This window comes from Micromys minutus, assembly GCF_963924665.1.
Source record: "Micromys minutus genome assembly, chromosome: 9".
NCBI classification, from domain to species: domain Eukaryota; kingdom Metazoa; phylum Chordata; class Mammalia; order Rodentia; family Muridae; genus Micromys; species Micromys minutus.
Window position 1 is genome coordinate 36959814 of NC_137978.1, and position 18266 is coordinate 36978079.

At 38.0% G+C, this 18266-nt stretch overlaps 1 protein-coding gene and 1 pseudogene across 2 annotated transcripts in view; one reads left to right on the plus strand and one right to left on the minus strand.

Annotated features, from left to right (window-relative positions):
• The window catches only part of SCMH1 (Scm polycomb group protein homolog 1), a 118276-nt gene that overhangs the window by 22940 nt on the left and 77070 nt on the right, over window positions 1-18266 (plus strand). The window contains exon 2 of the mRNA XM_080920905.1: window positions 14917-15045. Coding sequence (XP_080777031.1) covers window positions 15033-15045 — 13 coding nt within the window. The 5' untranslated portion in view covers window positions 14917-15032. The remainder of the gene's footprint in view (window positions 1-14916; window positions 15046-18266) is intronic.
• LOC308423883 (large ribosomal subunit protein uL30-like) lies at window positions 7648-8389 on the minus strand (annotated as a pseudogene). The gene has a single exon. The product of its transcript is annotated as a large ribosomal subunit protein uL30-like (transcript).

Sequence of the window (18266 nt, forward strand, 5' to 3'; positions counted from 1 at the left end):
TACAATGCTTCCAATAAAAAATTTAAAAATTCAATTGTGACTACTGTGTTCTTTCTTATCTGATTTTAAAAAATTGTACTATTTTACCCAGTTATTAGAGGACTTTTATTTAACTCATGAATACTGTTTTCTTTATGCTAGACATATTCCAGGTGTTGAGATCTAGGGCTGAATAAATAACAAAGACAAGGCCATGTTGGGAGAGATACATAAATAGATGTAGAAAATATTTAATGATGTCAATTACTATGTAGATAACTAAAGAATAATATACTAGAGACAATTTGAATGACTTTTTTATTGGTTATTTTATTGTTTACATTTCAAATGTTATTTCCCTTCTGCAAGCCCCCAATCTCATCTCTTCCCCCCCCCCCCGCCTCCATGAGAGTGCTCACCCACCCACTCTCATCTCACTGCCCTAGCATCCCCCTATGCTGGGACATTGAGGCTCCATGGGGACCAAGGACCTTCCCTCCCATTGATGCCAGATAATGCCATCCTCTGCTACATCTGCAGCTGGAGCCATGGGTTCTTCCATATGTGCTCTTTGGTTGGTGGTTTAGTTCCTGGGAGCTAAGGAGGGTCTGGTTAGTAGATATCCTTGTTCTTCCTATGGGGTTTGCAAACCCCTTCAGCTCCTTCAGTCCTTCCTTTAACTCTTCCAATGGGGTCCCTGTGCTCAGTTTGATGATTGGCTGCAAGCATTAGCATCTGTATTAATTAGGCTCTGACAGAGCCTCTTGGGGACCACTATACCAGGCTCCCGTCAGTAAGTACTTTTTGACTTCAACAGTAGTATTGGGGTTTGGTGTCTGAAGATGGGATGGATCCCTAGGTTGGGCAGTCTCTGGATGGACTTTCCTTCAGTCTTTGCTCCACCGTTAGTCCCTGTATTTTCTTTAGACAGGAACAATTCTGGGTTAAAATTTTTTATCTTTTTTTCCCTCATTGGATAGTTTATGTATTTACATTTCAAATAGTATCCCCTTTCCTGGGGATAACATTCCCCTCTCCCATTCTCCCTCCCCCTGCTTCTATGAGGATGCTCCCCCTCCCACCCACCCATTCCCACCTCAACACCTTGGTATTTCCCTATACTAGGGAAATGAGCCTTCATAGGACCAAGGGCTTCTCCTATTGATGCCAGACTATGTTATCCTCTGCTACATATGGGGCTAGAGCCATGGTTCCCCTCCATGCGGACTCTTGGGTGAGATGTATGGGTGGCCCTATCCCTTAACCAGGGGCTGTTCCAATCCCCTGGATTACAATTTTTGAGTGAGTCAGGGAAGGTTTCTCTGAGGAACTTACATTAAAAGTGAGGCCTAGAAAAATAAATAGTTAGCCAAGTGAATAGAAGGATGAAACAGTCCAGTCAATAATGCAGAGATTCTTGGTCTTTCAACAGGCTGGACCATGGGTTGAATGGTGAGAACTAAGGGATGGGTTAAAAGAGAAGCAGGTAGCTCAGGACCAGATCACATTGTACTGTTTAGGCCATGGGAAGGTACTTTCAGCCTTTGAAAGATTTTAAATGGGAGTAATATGATAGAATTTGTATTAATATTAATCCAGACAGGATTCTATAAAATGGTCAATACGAGAACCTTTCATATGTAAAAGATTAGAATTTCTGCTAAGTAAAATCAAGTATTCTGGTTTTCTTGAAACACCTTAGAGGTAAGAAATTTGACCAAATTCTATTGCTTTTAAGTAAATGCACCATTAACTAAATGTGTAAACTTAAACAAATTTTCAGACCTTCTTTTGTAATGACCTTCTCACCACTACTGTGAGAATAATAGTTCTTGCCTTATAGAATAGAGATAATTGAACATTTTAATATGTGAAATATTTAGAGAAAATTAGTACATGATAAACCCTTAATAGATGTCTGTTATTAATATTTATTCTTTCAAGCTTGGGTATGACTTGAATTATTGTTTTTTAAGCTTAATATAGCTTTAAATTAGAAACTAACTTTCATTTAGGTTCTTGGAAAAATTCAAAGTATGTTTTAAACAATTTGCTTATATGAGATGCATTTTCAATTATAACCTTAAAAATCAAAATATAGATTATGATTTTCTGATGAACCCAGATGTCCTTCAGTAGATGAATGGATACAAAAATTGTGGTACATTTACACAATGGAGTACTACTCAGTTATCAGAAACAATGACTTATCCAAATTCTCAAGAAAATGGTTGCATCTAGAGAATATCATCCTGAGTGAGATAACAAAAGAACAGACATAATATGCAGTCACTGATAGTGGGATGCTAACCCCAGAGGCTCGGACTGCCCCAGAAACAACTCACAGACTGTGTGAAGTTCAAGAAAAAAAAAAAAAAAAAAAAAAAAAAAGACATTATGCCCAATCCTTACACACCAAGAAAACGTTGACTAATTCCGGGTTACATCCTGTCTTACATGTACTTTTTGCTCATTGTAACTAGTAAGACCTTAATGCAGAGTATCAAACCTTTAAAAAAAAAAAAGAAAGAAAAAGAAAAAGCCAAGCACTGACAAAAATGTATTTGTATACATTTCTGCAAAAATGTTTAAAATTTTTTCCTTTTATCTTTGTTTTGTAAAATAAAGTTTTAAAAAAAGAAAATTTTCCATTTAAATGGATATGAGTTATACTTATAACCACATACCAAATTTTAAAGAATTATTATTGAAAAAGAATGAGTTTTTATTAATGATTCTTATGTTTACTTAAAATATTTATTTATGGCTTGCTGTTGTGGCGTACACCTTAAATCCCAGTACTTGGGAGGTAGAGTTAGGTGGAGCTCTCTGAGTTCAAGGCCAGCTTGGTCTACAGAGTGAGCTACCTCAGTGATATTTAAAAACCACTGACAAGTTAAATGTAGTAAAGACTTTCCCTTGTGTTTTCTCCTAATAATTTTACATTTTATCTCTTAATGAGTTTTGAGTAATTAGTGTGTATGTGTGTGTAATATGTGACATAGGTTCAGTTTTGCTCTATGGCATTAATAAAAATATTTTAAAATATTCTTTTAGCTGCTTGGGATTTTTAAAAAGATTTTATATAAATTAAAAGTCAATATATATTTATTTCTGAGATTTGCATATTTGCATATTCATTACTCATTCCTATCCTCTAGTACATACATTTTGTAGACTGTGTGTGTGTGTGTGTGTGTGAAAAGGCCAGAGATATTGAATGTTTTCCTCAATTGATCTTCATCTTGTTTTTTTGTTTTGTTTTGTTTTTTGAGACGGGCTCTCTCACTCACTGGACCGGAGCTCACAGTTGAGCTACACTGGCTGGCTAGCAAGTCTCAGAAATCCTTTAGTTTCTATCTCCTAGCAGTGGGATTATAGGCATGGATTCGTATGTGGTTTCTAGGCTTTGAACTCAGATTTTCATGTTTTCGTGACAGACGTTTTAGTGAGTCCTCTTTCTAGCACTTCCATGTAAATTTTAAGATCAATTTCCCTAGCTGTATGAAAGGCAAAATGGAAAGGTTGAGGTTTTCATAGGAATTTCATTTTGACTTTTGTATATTGCTTTAGGTAGTATAATCCTAACTATACTAGTCTTAGAATTGATGAACACGGATTGCCTTTTTATTGATTTTATTTATAGCCTGTAGTATTTCAGAATTGTTTGCTAATTTTCAGTGTACAAGTCTTTCATTTCTTTGGTTAAAAAATTCCTATGTTGGGCTGAAGAGATGGCTCAGTGATTAAGAACACTGACCTCTCTTCCAGAGATCCTGAGTTCAGTTCTCAGCAACCACATGGCAGCTCACAACTGTCTGTAACTCCAGCTCCATATAATCTGGCACCCTCTCACAGGCATGCAGGCAGAACACCAATGTACATAAAATACATCTAAAAAGATTCTTATATATTTTATTTTTCATATTATTTAATGTTCTCAGATTATCCATCAATTACATCCTGCAACTATGATGAGTTAATTAGTTCTAGTAACTCTTTCATGTGTTCACACACATGCTCGTGTGTATGTGTGTGTGTGTGTGTGTGTGTGTGTGTGTGTGTGTGTATGTGTGTGTATACTTATTAAAGTTTACTCTATTACTCTATCATCTGCAAAGATTGTTTTGCTGCTTCCTTTCAAATCTGGATGCCTTTAATTACTTTTTCATACCTAATTGCTCTGGATAGACATCAGCGTAGTCAGCCCTTATAGTGGACTCCACATGGGAGTACTCAGTACCAGTTGCACCCAGCCAGTCATACATAAATTAAAATTTCTCTTAAGGCATACCTGTACTGATGTGATATATGAACTTTTTCTCATTATTTTCTAAGTAGTAAAGAGTAACAACTATTTACATCACATTCATATTATTATACATGTATATATATAGGGATTACAAACAATCTAGAGATGGCTTATGGGACATATCTTTTTCCTAATTTTAAGGAAAACTTTTTCAAAATTTTTCTATTGTTTATACTATTAGCTATGAGTTTTTCATATGTGATGTTTATTATGTTAAAGATATTATTTGTTGAGTGTTTTGTTATGAAAGTATTGAATTTTGGCAAATCCTTTTAAAACATCAATTGAGATTTTTCTTTTTTTTTTAAACAACTTTATTTTACAAAACAAAGATAAATGTACAGATTTTAAACATTTTTTGCTTAAAATTATACATTTTTGTCAGTACTTATTTTTCAGATTTTAACATAATTTTTACATAAAACTATATGAATATACTTTTAGTCAGTACTTGATTTTTTTCAAGGTTTGATAGTATGCCTTGAAAACTTAATAGTTAAAATGAGCATAAAGTACATGTAAAATAAAGTGTAACATGGAAATAGTTAAAGTTTTCTTGTTTTGTAAATTTTTTTTTGTTTTGTTTTGTTTTCTTTATTTCTTGGACTTCATACAGTCTGTGAGTTGTTTCTGGGGCAGTGGGAGCCTCTGGGGTTAGCATCCCACTATCAGTGACTGCATATTATGTCTGTTCTTTTGTGACTGGGTTATCTCACTCAGGATGATATTCTCTAGATGCAGCCATTTTCTTAAGAATTTGGTTAAGTCATTGTTTCTGGTGGCTGAGTAGTATTCCATTGTGTATACGTACCACAATTTTTGTATCCATTCATCTTCTGAAGGACATCTGGGTTCCTTCCAGCTACTGGCTATTATAAATAGAGCCGCTATGAACATTGTGGTGCATATATCTTTGTTGTGTATTAAAGTGTCTCTGGGGTATATGCCCAGCAGTGGAATAGCTGGGTCTTCAGGTAGTACTATATCCAATTTTCTGAGGTATCGCCAGACTGATTTCCAGAGTGGTTGTATTAGCTTGCAACCCCACCAACAGTGGAGAAGTGTTCCTCTTTCTCCGCAGCCTCGCCAGCATCTGCTGTCATCTGAGTTTTGGATCTTGGCCAATCTGACTGGTGTGAGGTGGAATCTCAGGGTTGTTTTGATTTGCATTTCCCTGATGGCTAAGGATGTCGAGCACTTCCTCAGATGTTTCTCGGCCATTCGGTGTTCCTCAACTGAAAACATTTTGTTTAGCTCTGTACCCCATTTTTAATAGGGTTCTTTGGTTCTCTGGTGTCTAGCTTTTTGAGTTCCTTGTATACCTTGGATATTAGGCCTCTATCTGATGTGGTGTTGGTAAAGATCTTTTCCCATTCTGTTGGTTGCCGTTTTGTTTTCTTTTTTGAGGCTACAATAACCCTCGTACCTAAACCACACAAAGACCCTACAAGGAAAGAGAACTTCAGACCAATCTCACTTATGAACATTGATGCAAAAATACTCAACAAAATCCTTGCAAACCGAATCCAAGAACACATCAAAACGATCATTCATCATGACCAAGTAGGCTTCATCCCTGGGATGCAGGGATGGTTTAACATAAGGAAATCCATTAACGTAATCCACCATATAAACAAACTCAAAGATCAAAATCACATGGTCATCTCACTAGACGCTGAGAAAGCATTTGACAAAATCCAACACCCCTTCATGTTAAAAGTCCTGGAAAGAACAGGAGTCCCAGGTCCATACTTAAACATAATAAAAACAATATACAGCAAACCAACAGCCAACATCAAACTTAATGGCGGGAAACTTGAAGCAATCCCACTAAAATCAGGGACTCGACAAGGCTGCCCACTCTCCCCCTACCTATTCAACATAGTACTGAAAGTCCTGGCTGGAGCAATTAGACAGCAAAAGGAGATCAAGGGGATACAAATCGGAAAGGAAGAGATAAAAACATCACTCTTTGCCGATGACATGATAGTGTACTTGAGTGACCCCAAAAATTCCACCAGAGAACTCCTACAGCTGATAAACAAGTTCAGCAAAGTGGCTGGATACAAAATTAACTCAAACAAATCAGTAGCCTTCCTATACTCAAAGGACAAACATGTGGAGAAAGAAATTAGGGAAAAGGTACCCTTCACAGTCGTCACAAAAACTATGAAATACCTTGGTATGACTCTAACTAAGCAAGTGAAGGACCTGTATGACAAGAACTTCAAACCTCTAAAGAAAGAAATTGAGGAGGATCTCAGAAAATGGAAAGATCTCCCATGCTCATGGATTGGAAAAATCAACATCTTAAAAATGGCCATCCTACCAAAAGCAATCTACAGATTCAATGCAATCCCCATCAAAATTCCAACCCAGTTCTTCATGGAATTGGAAAGATCAATGTGCAATTTCATATGGAATAACAAAAGACCTAGAATAGCGAAATCCATCCTCAACACCAAAAAAACATCTGCGGGAATCACTATCCCTGACCTCAAGCTATATTACAAGGCAAATTGTGCTGAAAACTGCATGGTACTGGTACAGAAATAGGCATGTGGATCAATGGAATAGAATAGAAGATCCAGAAATGAGCCCTCATGTATATGGTCACCTGATTTTTGACAAAGGAGCAGTAAACATTCAATGGAAAAAGGACAGCCTATTCAACAAATGGTGCTGGTCCAACTGGCACTCAGCATGCAAAAGAATGAAAATAGACCCTTTCTTCTCTCCTTGTACAAATCTCAAGTGCAAGTGGATCAAAGATCTCCACATTAAACCAGATACACTGAAACTATTAGATGAGAAAGTAGGGAAAACCTTAGAACACATAGGCACAGGAGAAAATTTCCTGAACAAAACACCAATGGCTCAAGCTCTAAGGTCAAAGATTAACAAATGGGACTTAATGAGATTGCAAAGTTTCTGTAAGGCTAAGGACATCGTCAAGAAAACAAAACGGCAACCAACAGAATGAGATTTTTCATATTTTTGCCTTTAAAAATTTTTTTTCTGTTTATGGTCTACATTGCATTGTTTGGTTTTTATATGGTGAACCATCTTTGCATTCTGAAAATAATTTTTTCTGATATTTGTATGTAAGAATCCTCAGACCACGTGGCTTAATTTTGTTTGCTAGTGTTTGTTGATGATTTTTCTATTAATAGGTATATGCTCTGTTATCTGTTTTTGAATTAAAATATTGGAACACCACCATTCCAATTAATTTTTGTACTACTTATAGCTGCTTTCTTTTTTCCTTTATTTTATTCTATTTATTTATGTATTTTTTTGCCAAGCTGTGACTGTTTATTAACTGACCAGATTACAAAAATACCATGGGCAACACCTTAGTTCATTTGTTTAATAAGCCTGTTTACCTGGTCTTCCCTGTTGCCAGCATCTCCACCTTCTACAAAGTGGGTTGTCTTTTTCTTCATTCCACCTCGTGGGGAAGATAATTTGAAGGACCACAGGAAGTTATTTGCTTCCTTGAAGTGTTTTCTAACTGTATAGATCTCATGAATTAGATTCTCCATGCAGGTGATGCCAAATTTACCAAGAGATTATCTGTCAAGGCAATCCGCTTCTGTTGATTTTGCCATAGCCCCACTTGTAGATGAGCTCATTTACTGATTTCAGGTATGGGTATCCCCACGCTATGTATGGTTCCACAATCCTTAGCATGTTAACTGAAGCCTTGTTGAGCTTAACAAAGGTGCCATTGAAGATCTGTTGAAGATGAAGCTGCAACCTTGTGCACCTTTGGGCTTACTCCATTGATACCTCGGATTCTGATGACAAACACCAGTTTTGGTTCTGCGGGCACATAGAATAGAAGTTTCCAGCTTTCCTTGCCACCCTAGCCATCTGAATCTCAGTCTGGTACCTCTGCCTCTACTCCTGGTGATAGTGCTTTGCCTTCTCATAGATGAGCTTCCTCCTTGCCTTTCCCAGTGTCTTCAGGGCACACTTCTTCCTCAGGTAGTACTTCACCTTTAACTCTGCAAAATTTCTTCATTTTTTCTTAAGAGTTTTTGGCACAGCAGGAACCTTCTTTTTCTTCTCTGGCACAGTCTCCATGGTTCCAGCCGGAAAAGGAGAAGAACTAGCATGCTTGAGCAGATACTACATGGCTCATCAAATGGAATATTACAATTTTTCAAAGATTTTAAGTTCTATTTTATGCATATGCATATTTTGCTGCGAATAAGTGCCTCACGTGTAGGCAGTGCCCTTGAAGACCAGAAGAGGACTTCAGAGCCTTGGAATTGGCATTCCAGAAGGTGGAAACCACCATGTTAGTACTGGGAACCAAACCCAGAGTTCTGAAAGAGCAGCCAGTGTTTTTAACCATTGAACCATTTCTCCAGATCCCAATAACAACAATGAAATGCATGTATTGGTCTGCTTTCCATTGTGCAGTTGAGCTCCATTTGTTGGGATGCCATAGAGAGAAACATATAAAAAACTTCTGGTGGTGTGCTTCTTCAGGCTGATTGGCAGAGTGGTGTCAGCTGAGACAGACTCATCTGCTGAGGCAAGACCCGTGGAGGACACTTGATGTTTGGAAGGAGTATAAATAGGACCCAGTAAACTGTGACGGAGGCTTGGCTGAGCTGGGCTTGGTAGCATAGCTAAATGCTCCTTAGTCTCCTGTCTTCACTAATCTTCAATTTGCTGAGAGAGGCACAGCTAAGAACCATTCTTGACATTATTCGTTCCTGTTGGCCCTGGTCTTTCTGCTGATTCCTGAGGATTTGGCTGAGGCCTGAGCAATCCTGCTAGATTGTGCCACCATTGCTGCTGTCCTGACACTACTGAACTGGACTGCTGGTATATCTGTGAAGTGTTTGCAAGTGGATCGAGTTGCTGCTGCTAACCTGTGAACTGAACTGTTGATTTCCTGACAGTGCAGATGGGATGTGCTCCAAAGAACCATTTCTAAATAGATCTACTTACCCTGTATCCTTTCTTTCCTACTACCTCTGATGGGTGGTGGGCTAGAAGGGAGGTTAAAGCATTTAAGAACCATCATTAAAAGTAGACTTTGAAAACCTTAAAGTTATACTCTCTTGTTTCTAATGATTTAAAATCTTGACCAAGAGATATCTTACTTCTGCCTGTGAACCCTTTGCAATGCCAGATTCATCCTTTCCTTTACAGTGAGCTTACCTCATTTTGGATACCTTTGACTGCAAAAATGTCTAAGTAATGTGCTCACATCTTTCTATCTGGAACTTCTACTTTCTAGTTAGCAGTTTCCCCCTGGAGTGATTATTGAACAAAAAGAGAAAACCTCATCACTCTTCTACATAAGAGGCCTCCAGATATTTACAAACAGGTTGTACATCTCTCCCAAGTCTTCTCCTTCCTAACCACCCATAGTTCACATTCCAGGCTGGAGAGATGGCTCAGTGTTAAAAACCACAGGCTGCTTTTCCAGAGGACCCAGATTCTATTTCCAGCACCAATATAGTAGCTCCTAACCATCAAAAAAATCCAGTTTCAGAGGATCCAGTGCCATCTTCTGGCTTCTTTAGACATTATGCACAAATGTAGTACATGGGTGGGTATGCATGTGGCCAAAGCATCCATACACATATAAATTTTTTTTAATCTTAAAAAAACAACCCTTTCTCTCCTTGTTGCTTTGGAATGAGATTATGTGCCAGTAGTACATGCAGGATTTCAGATCTAGATTTGAACATAAGAGCCTATATCTGATGTGTTTCGACTGACATTGAGTAGAGCATATGGTATTATCATTTCCTTTATCCCAAATGCTAACAACAATACTAAGAGTTTAGTGATACTCTTAATCGGAGATACTTCAGAAAAATGAACACTTGAAGCTAGTTTGGACTGCATAGTGTAACTTCATCTCAGCAGACTGAAACCCAAGCACAAGCCAGAAACATTCTAAAGAACACCAGGGAAAACCAGGAAGGGGGATAACACTTGAAATGTAAATAAAATAACCAATAGAATTATATATACAAATATATATATGACAAAGGGCATTATTGTTTCTCAGCATTTACATGAGTCCTCCATTGCTAGCTGCTTCTGGTTGTTGAAGAAAATGTTGACTTTTTCTGGAATTCTTTGTATGTACACACTGAGATGCACAATTTGTTACAAAGCAAGTGGCAGGAATCTCTTCTTGTTTGTTCACATCTGCTATGTAGAGGAAACAGGATTGCCTGGTTTGCTGCCCTTCCTTCTCCTAGAACACATCCCAGAGGAATATTAATCTCACTCTTGTCTCCAAATGAAGTATATAAATGAAGAGGCTCTGGAGGCAGACAATTGGCTGAGAAGCACTAAGACTGTCAGCTAATGGAAGTGGCTCATCAGTTGTATGTCCTACAGTTCCCTGCCTATTTTGAACAGGTGAACCTGGAAAACAAAGATGCATCAACCATACCTCTGAAGACCCACTACAAAAAGACAGCTCCTTTGGTTTGGGATAAAACATAATTCCATGCCAGCATACACAGAGCTCAGAATTTAAGAGCTGAAGGATCCTCCTCCTCCTCCTTTTCTTCTTTATACAAGTACACTGTAGCTTTACTCAGACGCACCAGAAGAGGGCATCAGATCTCATTACAGATGGTTGTGAGCCACCATGTGGTTGCTGGGAATTGATCTCAGGACCTCTGAAGAGCAGTCAGTGCTCTTAACCATTGAGCCATCTCTCCAGCGCCCAGGTTCATTTTCTAGGAGAACATCCCTTTCCTACTCCTTTGCTCCACTTTCTTCCTCACCTCTTTATATTTGTATGTACATTCAAAACTATTGTCCTTTTATATTTTTTAAACCTTATGAGCATTTGAAACATAGTACCTATGAGCATTCTACATTTAATCTAGCATTACCTTTTAGAAAATAGTTCACTATGCCACTCTTATTCAGTATCCAGATTGATATAATAATAAGCATGTTAGAAGCATTTGAAGGTTTCCTGTGTCATTTTTGTTGGGGTAGGGTAACACAGAGAAGGGAGATATCATAATCAAACATGCAGGAATACTGGAGCTATATCGCAGCGATCAAGAGCACTTACTACTTTTGCAAAGGACCTGAATTTGGGTCCCAGTACTTTTATCAGCTACAGAGGATCCAACACTCTCTTCTGGCCTCCACAGATACCCACACACATTTTCATAACACAAACACAGACACACTAAATCAATAAGAATAAAACCAGGGCCAGAAAGACGGCTCAGTGGTTAAGAGCACATACTACTTATTCTTGGAGAAGACCCAAGTTTACTTCCCAGAACCCATTTTGGATAGCTCAGACCTGCCTGTTATTCCAGCTCCAGGGAATTTGATGGGTTCTGGTAATTGCAGGCGTTTGCACTCATATTAACATAACATCTCACACACACATATACATAATTGAAAATAAACATTAAATAAATAAATGGGTTATCACTTCTTATGATAAGGAGATTTTTAAAATAAAAAAATTAGGTTCCGGAAGTACTTACTCGAGGCAGAGGTTTCTGGGATTGTTGGCCCTCCGAGCTTCTTTTTCTTCCAACATCTTAGTGAGGCTGCTGTGGTCCATATTACTCTCTGAGCTTCTCCATGCCATCCAAAGACGACAAGAAGAAGAAAGATGCCGGAATGTCGGCCAAAAAGACAAAAACACAGTAAATAAATCTGGTGGTAAAGCCAAAAAGAAGACGTGATCTAAAGGCAAAGTTCTGGACAAGCTGAACAATCTTGTCCTGTTTGACAAAGCTACATAGCACAAACTTTGTAAGGAAGTTTCCAACTATAAGTTTATCATTCCAGCCGTGGTCTCCGAGAGACTGAAGATTCAGGTTCCTTGGTCAGGGCAGCCCTTCAGGAGCTACTTAGTAAAGGACTTATCAAGCTGGTTTCATAAGCACAGAGCCCAAGTAATTTGCACCAGAAACACAAAGGGTAGATGCAGCAGCTGCTGGTGAAGATGCATGAACAGGTTCAATCAGCTGTACATTTGGGAAAATAAAACTTTATTAAATAAAAAAATTAAAATTAAGTTTTTAAAAAAGAAAGTATTGTTTGGGTTCAAATGATTTTTCTTATGGAAGAAAGTTAATTGATCTTTTTTGGTATCATTTCCTTAGTAGTAAAAGAAGATAGTAATATTGTGCCACATGGTGAATACTCAACAAGATAGTATCTGTTAGTGAAATACTTAGTATACCACCTGGCATATGATGGACATTTTAATGATAGCAATATAATGCTAGGAATCAGTACTAATATATGTTACAGTTTACAGCTGAGTTTTAAAATAGTATCATATGCTAAATTTGTTCAAGCTTCCCTGGCTTTAGGGGTGGTCAGGGTGATGTTTTATCTCATTTATAAAGAATGTTTCCATACCTGTTGATTTCAACCACATATCTTTTTTAAAAAAATTTTCCAGAAATACATGCAAATATAGTAGAACATGAAAATAATCCTAGCACTTGGGGGCCTGTGAAATTGGATTGTGAATTCAGCCTGGGCTACATATCAAGTTTGAGGTTATATAGTGAAACTTTTATCATAGAGATACGTGATCAAGTATGTTAATTGATGTTATATTCATAATACCCTGAATTTGAAAACAATCTTTATGGCTCTCAACAAAAGATTGGATAAAGAAGTGTGTTTATATTGTGAAACATTAATCTTCCTTTAAAAATAATAAAATCATAAAACTTGTAGATAAATGGATGAAATTTGAAAGGAAAATTTTCTGAATGAGGTGACCCATACCCAAAAGGACAAATATGATCAGTCCCTAGCTCAGCCATCATCAGAGAATCTTACTCCTGCAGCAGATCAGAACAAATACAGAGACCCACGGTGAGATAGTATGCAGAGATGGAGAGAGACCTTTCATTCAGCCCTTTGTGGATGTCCCACCAAATCCTGCACCTCAAGGAACAGGAAACACTGTGGAAGAGGAGGATGAAACAACATAAGAGCCAGATGAGATGGTGCACACCAAGACAACCAGGCCTTCTAACCTGCTATAATGGATACCTGTGTGAACTCACAGAGACTGAGGCAGCATGCCCAGGAAGAGATTGCCAACAGAAAATGAACTTAGTTACATCTTTGGAGCTGCCTTGTCTCACAGTGTCATGTCAGGCTTTTCTTATTTTTAATTCTGTCCTTTAAAATTTTAGGGGGGGGGGTCAGGAGGAACCTCTAGGAAGTTTCAGACTTGGGGTGTGAGAAGCTCCCAGGACTCAGTGGAGGTTCCATTGACCTTAGCCAAAATAACCAACAGTAGGGCGATGGAACCTGAAGAAACTACCTCCAGTAGATAGACATGGCCCCCAGTGGAGAGATGGGGTCACCAACCCACCTTCAAACTTTTGACCCAGAATTGTTCCTGTCTAAAAGAAATACAGGGACAAAAATGGAGCAGAGACTGAAGGAAAGGCCATCCAGTGACTAGTCCAACTTGGGATCCATCCCATGGGCAGGCACCAAATCTTGACACTATTGCTCATGGTGGTATGTTGAATTTGTAGACAGGAGCCTAGCATGGCTGTCCTCTGAAAGGCTCTACCAGCAGCTGACTGATGCAGATGCAGATACTTACAGCCAACCATTGGACTCAGGTCGGAGATCCCTATGGAAGAGTTAGGGAAGGATTGAAGGAACTAAAGGGGATGGCAACCCCATAGGAAAGCCAATATTGTCAATTAACCTGGGGCCCCAGGATCTCGCAGGGACTAAGCCACCAAAGAGCATACATGGGCTGGTCCATGGACCACAAGATATATATATATATATATATATATATATATATATATATATATATATATATATATATATATATATATATATATATATATATATATATATATATGAAATTCCCTTGAGTAGCCTCAGTGGGAGAGGATGCTCCTAATCCAGTAGAGACTTGACCCAGGGAAAGGGGATGCCTGGGTGGGGGTGGTAAGGTGAGGTGGAGTAGGTAGGAGAACACACTCTCAGAGGCAAAGGGGAAAGGAATGGTCTGAAGAACTCGGAGGGAGGACAGGGAGGTGTGACAACACTTGTAATATAAATAAGTAAAATAAATACAAAATTTTTTAAAAAACCAAACAAAAAACTTTTTAAAAAATATCAAAATCTTTATATTCTATATATCTGCAATTTCCAGTTCAGTGGCCACTCCCTATTACTGTGATTTCATTTTATAGTAATTACCACCTTATAAAGCCTAACTCCAAATGTGTTAAAATTGTAGGGTTAGGTTTCAAAATATGTATGGTAAAGTTTAATTCATAATCCTAATTAATAGGTTTTTGTGACTTTTGGATTTTCTGGCTTTATTTGGTTAATCAGAAGCTATGTTTATTTTCAATATTTGCATAGAAACAAATATAAAATATTTGTATTTATTTTTATATAAGTATAAAGAGCTTATTTGTACCCGTTGTACTTGTTGTAAGGTATCCTCTAATTCTGAGATACTCTAATAGTAAAAAAAAATATGTATTGAAATACATTTTTCATAATAGTATAGCCAGTATTAGTACATAGAGGTCTCACCATGGGATTTTAACCATCATTTCTCTCCATTCCCTTTTTTGTTTCCTTTTTTATAGATGGAGAGATCAATACACAGAGAAACTAACTTGTTAGAGGTCAGAGCAAGGTATAGGTGGATCCAAAAATAAGCCCTACGCTTCATCACTCCTTGCTTAGTTTTAGTCCATTGACTATGCAGCCTAGTGGTAAGTATTTATTCATGCCATCTTATCATAATTAAGTAGATTAAGGAGACCTAACAGATTGAGTTATAGAATTTCTTGTTACCAATTAAATTTATTATCCTTTTTTACTTAGTTGGGGTTTTATTGTTGTAAAGAGATACCATGACCAAGGCAGCTCTTATAAAGGAAAACATTTAGTTGGGGCTGCTCACAATTCAGAGGTTTAATTTATTATCAGTACTCAACAGAGCATTCTCTTCCCCTTACATCCTCATCCTTCACCCCCTTCCTTTATAGAACTGGCTCTTCCCCCATGTCTTCCTCATGTTTTGTCTTTAGTATACTGTCTACAACACTTTAATGTCTGTATTTTGTATCTCTCCCCCCCTTTTAGACCAAAAAGTGGATTTTTTTTTTTTTTTTGATTTCTCATTACCTAGCACAAGGCTGGGACCTATATGTTGTCTACTCATTCAGAGCATGAATGAGTAGAATTTCAATGAGGAAGTAGCAGAAAGTTTAGAGATTTATTTTGAAAATAGTATGTTTTGAATTTAATCTAAATATCAAATTGAATGACATAGAATATGAAGGCTTCGCTGCTGTTCTATCCATCCATTCATTTCTTGGAATCAGATTATGAGATACGACAGAGGGTGTGGCATTATCTATTCAGATTAGTAGCTCATAAGCAGGATGGACACATTCTTAGACACAAATACATACAAAAATGTATCCATTGTCACTCTGTCAGTGCCCAAATGTTCTTTGGTGCTTAATGAAAAAGAATTCAAATGTTTACTAGGATCTTAATAGTTTATTTAGTTACTTCTCTAGTCCAACCTGTACATTCCATCTCCTCTTGAAAAGTTTTCTGAATCTTTGATAATAAGTGTCCATCCAGCCTTTCTACTTGCTCATTTTAAGGTATTATTAACCACAGGGAAAGTCTCATTATTTAAAAGTTTCTGACATGTACCTCCTTGCAATGTATATTCTTTAAGATGCCTCAAATAAGAGTCTGGGAAAATGGCTCAGCAGTTAAGAGCACTTGCTGCTACTCCAAAGGACTGGAGTTTGAATCCCAAACCTATGACATGTGACTCTCAGCCACCTGTAACTTTAGATCCAGGGGTTCTGATGCTCTCTTCTTTTTATTAATTTATTTATTCATTTTATATCCTAATCATAGAATGCCCCCTTCCTCACAGTCCCACACTCCCCCTCTTCCCATTCTCCCCTTTTCCCCAGAAAAGGGAAGCTCCCCATGGGTACAAAATCACCCTGGCACATTTGATGCCCTCTTCTGACCTTCATAGGCACCACAGACGCCGTACACACATGCACATACACATATGCACACATATTTGTGGAACATTGCATGAGCAAGCACATACATCTGAATAAATGGTAAAACAAATCCTCAAGAAAGGATTCCTGGGGGAAGGGTTTTTATCTGCTTTATTGGTGATCTTGATATTTAGAGCACTTACTGCTAAATAGCAGATGAAAACTATTTGTTGAATGAATAGACCTACATTAGCATGTTTACAGATGTTATTTTTAGTTTTCTTATTCTTGACAACTTTATGTATAGAATTAATTTTAGTCATTGTATCTCCGTTTCCCTGCATATTCTCTCTCCCTCTTCTGGTGAGTCTTTTTCTCCTAAGAAGCCCCTCCCACTTTCATGTTTTTGTGCTTTATTTACTGTAGTATGGGTAACTTTCCACTGCAGAAAATGACACTTCTCTCACAAGCAGCTATTAGCTGCCAGTAGTCCCTTAGGTAGAGGGTGAGACCGCATGAATCTGTCCTCCATTTGTGATGAAATGTTGGCTGTCCCAGTCTTGGCTGGTCTTGTTCAGATAAAACCTCTGCATTAATTGCTTCTGGCACAAATTAGAAGTTTCTCTGACCAAGGTTGAGAACAATACCAATCTATGGGTGTAAACACTAGTAGTCAGAAGGCAATTTGACAACTTGTCCATTTAGTAAGCAGACGTGTAAGTTTCCCTTTAGGGACTATGACCCTCCCCAGTCATGGACTTTTTAGTAGGTCTACAGTACCAGGCATGGGTTGCCTTCTGTGGATGTGCCTCAAATCAGAAAGCTACTGCATGACTATCTTGGTAGGTCACTACTGTACCTTGTAGGGTTCACAGCTGGGTGAGACTTGTTGATTGCTCCTTTTCCCTCAGCAGCCTGCATGGCACCTTCTGACACATTGAGAGCTAGCCAGCAGGAAGGAAGCTTGCAGCTCAGTTCCAGCTTAAGTTCTCTGTATTCTGTAACTGTGTGGTTACATTTACAGGGTTTTCCCATCAAATTCTGATGGGTATCCAAGAACAGTGGCAAAAAATTGTATTTGTTGTTCTAAGGACTTTAGAGTCTTGTAGGAGGGAGGTATCCCACTAAGTATTATTTTCATTTATTTGTGGGTTAACTTTTTTGCAGAATGTTACTATTTATCTTTCTTTGCTCTTGCTCCAACCAATTCTTACTGCATCCTAATTTCTCACCTTTAGAAGATACTGATAATACCTGATATAATATATATGAGGCAATTTGCCTAGTACATGAGTATAGTAGAAGTTAGTTGAATCTAAAATGAACTTAATACATAAATGTCTTCCTTCATCTAGATATATTCCCTGTCTTCAGTCTTTGGTCATTAGATAATGAACTGAAGATCAACTTGCCATAGCCAGGGCTTTCTGTGGGTCAGGTTCTGACAGAATGTGGAAAGCTAGCCCATCTCAGAGTTTTTGTATGTTGACAGAGTACTGTATTAGGTCCCACAGCATACTTGATAAGACACTGCCTAGCTTGTATTTTAAAAAGTGTGGTGGAGGAAGTTTGTTTCTTCTGGCTGGCTGTCTCAGGTTCTGGTTCACAGTCTCTATCCTCTCTCTAGAACTCCAGTGCTGCTCCTGTAGCAGTTTCTTGGCAGACAGTAATTCTGATCAGCAGTGTGGCTTTGGCAGCCTCCTTGCTGCAAGAACAGTCAAGGTCCGTTCGTAGACATGTGCTGGTGTATAGAAAGCACCCTCTGCCAGTGAGTAAGGGAGTTAGCAGGATGGGCTTGAAGCTACAGCATAGCAACCCTAGCTATTCTTCTGTCAGCTATATCTTCTGTCCATCCACTTGTGCAGCTTCTAATCTGCCATCTTACCTAGAAGGTCTTAATTTGAACTTCCAAATCATCATAGGAAACTGGTCTTATTTTCTTCTTTTCACAG